General features: G+C 31.7%; 1 protein-coding gene across 1 annotated transcript; it reads right to left on the bottom strand.

Moving 5' to 3' along the window:
* Positions 1 to 418: 418 nt before the first annotated feature.
* Positions 419 to 2,591, bottom strand: LOC136827918 (rhodopsin-like). Its single transcript, XM_067085381.1, has 2 exons — positions 2,503 to 2,591; positions 419 to 1,663 (listed from the first exon to the last, which is right to left on the bottom strand). Exon 2 carries the CDS (start codon positions 1,661 to 1,663, stop codon positions 530 to 532), a length of 1,134 nt encoding a protein of 377 aa, XP_066941482.1. The 5' UTR covers positions 2,503 to 2,591; the 3' UTR covers positions 419 to 529.
* Between the last annotated feature and the right edge of the window lie 1,112 nt (positions 2,592 to 3,703).

The raw sequence follows: 3,703 nt of genomic DNA on the forward strand, positions 1-3,703 counted from the left end.
ACATCTGGAAAAAGTGCGGGCTAACTTTACAATACTCTCAGGTATTTATCATATCATTGCTTTTAAGCTTATGCTGTTTTTATTTAAAGTATATTTAAGTCACCAGAGCTCATACATTTTTCTCTTAGCTTTGTAGAAATAAGAGTAATAACTATGCTTTCAATGGCAATACAAGAAAATAATTTTTCTGTTATGTTCTGTCATGAACCACATCTCCAACTTGTGCGTGACGTCTCTTTCCATATAACATCTTATAACTAATTTTTTATATTTATATGCTTATTTGTATCCATGGTCGTTTATATTTAATCAAACAAAATAATAAATAATATTACTTCGTTGCAGTTATGTGTATTGTGAAAAATACAAATACAAGAAGATAAATATTATAAATGAAAGGTTCTAATAAAAGAATATAATAATGCCAAGGATTTATTCAGAGGAATTATTTGAGAAAGTTCAGAAAAATATTTCGAAGGATAAGTTAGATCTCGTCAAGTTCTGTTTACAGTCTGCCGCCATAAAGTATTTAGCACTTCTCATTGGGTTCAGTGGTTGATGCATTCTCAGACACAGCTGAGTCATCATCCCTCTCAGTCTGGCAAGAAAGGCATGGCAGTTTCTTCTCCATAGCAGCTCGGTACTTGGGATGACTGATGGCATAAACGATGGGGTTGTACACAGCATTGGCCTTGGCGAAAACGGAACCCCAGATGGTGAAGAGAGGGGTGATGAAAGGCTTGTGATTCATGCCTACCATATTGATGACAAAGTAAGGAGTCCATGCCATGAACCACAGTGAAACAGTCATGAGAGCAACTTTAGCAAGGCGGCATTCATTAGATGTCTTTCTGGCTTCTGGGTCATTTCTCAGGGACTTGACTCCCATCTTCTTGGCCTGTTCACGCATCTGTTTCTCGTGAGTAGCAACAGCCTTCAAGATGAATGTGTAACAATAAATGATGATGAAAAGTGGAAGGACATAGCAATCAAGAGCATAGAAATACAGGTAAAGGTGGCCCGTCAGATCATCACTGAGGTAGTCAGTACCACAGGCAGTCATGTTGCCTTCAGGGACATATCTGTTGATTCCAAACAATGGAAGAGCGCACCAAATGATAGTTTGAGTCCAAGCAAACAAAATTCTCATCAAAGCACCATTAGTTGTTAAAGGCTTTGCTGCAATACCCTTCACAATGACGTTGTAACGATCGAGAGTAATGAAAACCATGGACCAAATAGAAGCGCATCCACAGACAGAACCTACGGCAGCGTAGATTTCGCAGAAGAAACCGCTGAAGGCCCACATCTGATAGTAACAGTTCACCAAAGTTGGGGGGAACATGAATGACATCATGATGAAATCTGAGAAGGCCAGACTTACAACAAACATATTTGATGGAGTCCTGAGAGACTTGGTGTTCATGAAGACCCAGATGACAACAAAGTTACCACAAACAGAAAGCATCCCCATTACAAACATCCAGAAACCAACTAAGCTATACCAAAGTGGGTTCATGGGAGGGTACTGGTACCAGTGTTCGTGGATGTAACTTAGAAGCTCTCGGGGAACCCTGTCGACAACAGTGTAGTTACCGTATGGGTTCGTAGAGGGCAGGAGGTCACTGCCACCCATGTTAGAAGGATCTTCCCAGTAACCCATCTGCAAGAAACCAAGAGTGCAAAGTTCCAGTGATGCTGAGGTTTACTGGTTACTACTTCTGATACAGCTTTATAATCTATCGTGGAAAAATAATATGTCATGTTCTTTGTTGTTAGCATTGATATTTACCTACATATATTTTTTAACGACCACCCCTAAATATTTTCCTAATTTTGAATGGTAACAAGCATATTATCTGCTATTAATATTGATGAAAAAAATAAGTTAGACCTGTGATTGCCTCAGTCTTTTAAGGAATATATTAATATCTTCCTAGAAACCAATCGACTGGTTGTAGAAATTAATGGAATTCTCGCTTGTGTCAGTCATTCAAGGATTAGGAAAAGTGTAGAGTGACTGGATTGTTTTTCACCAATATCAGGCAAATTATTTTGAAAACTTCAGATTACCGCAGGTCTTCAGTGGTCTTCATTCAGTTAGCTTAAATATTATTTATCAACTAGTTTTAGTTTTATGATATTTCTGAAATTTACTCTTCATTGTTTTACATGTTCATTTCCCAAATGCCTTTCACTATTGTATAAAAATGTAATTCAAATCTTTGGTAGAAATATAAAAAACATGAGGTCAACATTTTTCAGTTTATATTTATGAATTACGAGTGACTCTAATCCTAAGACGCAAGGGAACATGGTTAAACTAAGTCATTTTTCAACTTCTTAACGAATATATTTTGAAGTTAAAAGTGACGCGAGTGAAATAATACAGAAGTCAGAATATGATATACAATATTTGAGTAATAATAATAATAATAATAATAATAATAATAATAATAATAATAATAATAATAATAATAATAATTTCTATACTTGAGGTACCTTCGTTGAGGAAGTTTTTCGAGACGATAGAAAAAACAGCAGCCGTCAGGAACAGGTGTCCGGGATTCCGTTCCTCGCGCTGCCGAAGCTGGAATGTCTCACTTTGTCAAGGAAGCACTTTATATACCTCACTTGCATGGTTGGCTGACTCAACTATAGAGTTAATTGTATTTGAGGATCAGCGACGGTAAGTACGTTTACCTACAAGTTTAATGAAAATGTTTAAGCCTTCTTTTACAAATAGAAATTGGAATCCATAAGTCCTTTTAAACTCACTGAAAGCAACATAAATAGACATGGTTTTTATCAGTTGAGGATAATCGTCCAGTTGTAAAATGGATTGTTAAAAGAATAAATATATATATGTATATAGATACATACATACATACATATATATATATATATAATATATATATACATATATATATATATATATATATATATATATATATATATATATATATATACATATATATATATATATATATATATATATATATATATATATATATATATATATATATATATATATATATATATATATATATATATATATATATATATATATATATATATATATATATATATATATATATATATATATATATATATATATATATATATATATATACAGTATTTATATATATATATATATATATATATATATATATATATATATATATATATATATATATATATATATATATATATATATATATATATATATATATATATAAATATATATATATATATATATATATATATATATATATATATATATATATATATATATATATATATATATATATATATATATATATATATATATATATATATATATATATATATATATATATATATATATATTACTAAAAGGACTTCATTCAAACTGGATGGTATCTAATGGAGTATTTATTCAGAAAAATTTGCAAGTTTGGATGTAACTTCCCTGTTCACTAACGTACCAGTCAAGACAACGATGGAAATAATAAGAAAGAATATGGAGGAGGGGGTTTATACATGCGACATAGATCAAGACGTTTTAATAAAACTGCTAACAGCGGCCCTAAGCGTTAATGTTTTTAAGCGTGGCGAAAACCATTATATACAAAAAAATGGCGTGGCCATGGGTTCAAGTCTTTCACCAATTCTAGCTAATATCTTTATGGAATGGTTTGAAAAGGAAGAGGTGGGCAAAGTA

The sequence above is a fragment of the Macrobrachium rosenbergii genome, chromosome 42 (genome assembly GCF_040412425.1).
Source record: "Macrobrachium rosenbergii isolate ZJJX-2024 chromosome 42, ASM4041242v1, whole genome shotgun sequence".
Lineage (NCBI taxonomy): Eukaryota > Metazoa > Arthropoda > Malacostraca > Decapoda > Palaemonidae > Macrobrachium > Macrobrachium rosenbergii.

Coding starts and splice junctions, on each gene's coding strand:
- LOC136827918 (XM_067085381.1), bottom strand. CDS start 1,663: ATGGGTTACTGGGAAGATCCTTCTAACATGGGTGGCAGTGACCTCCTG.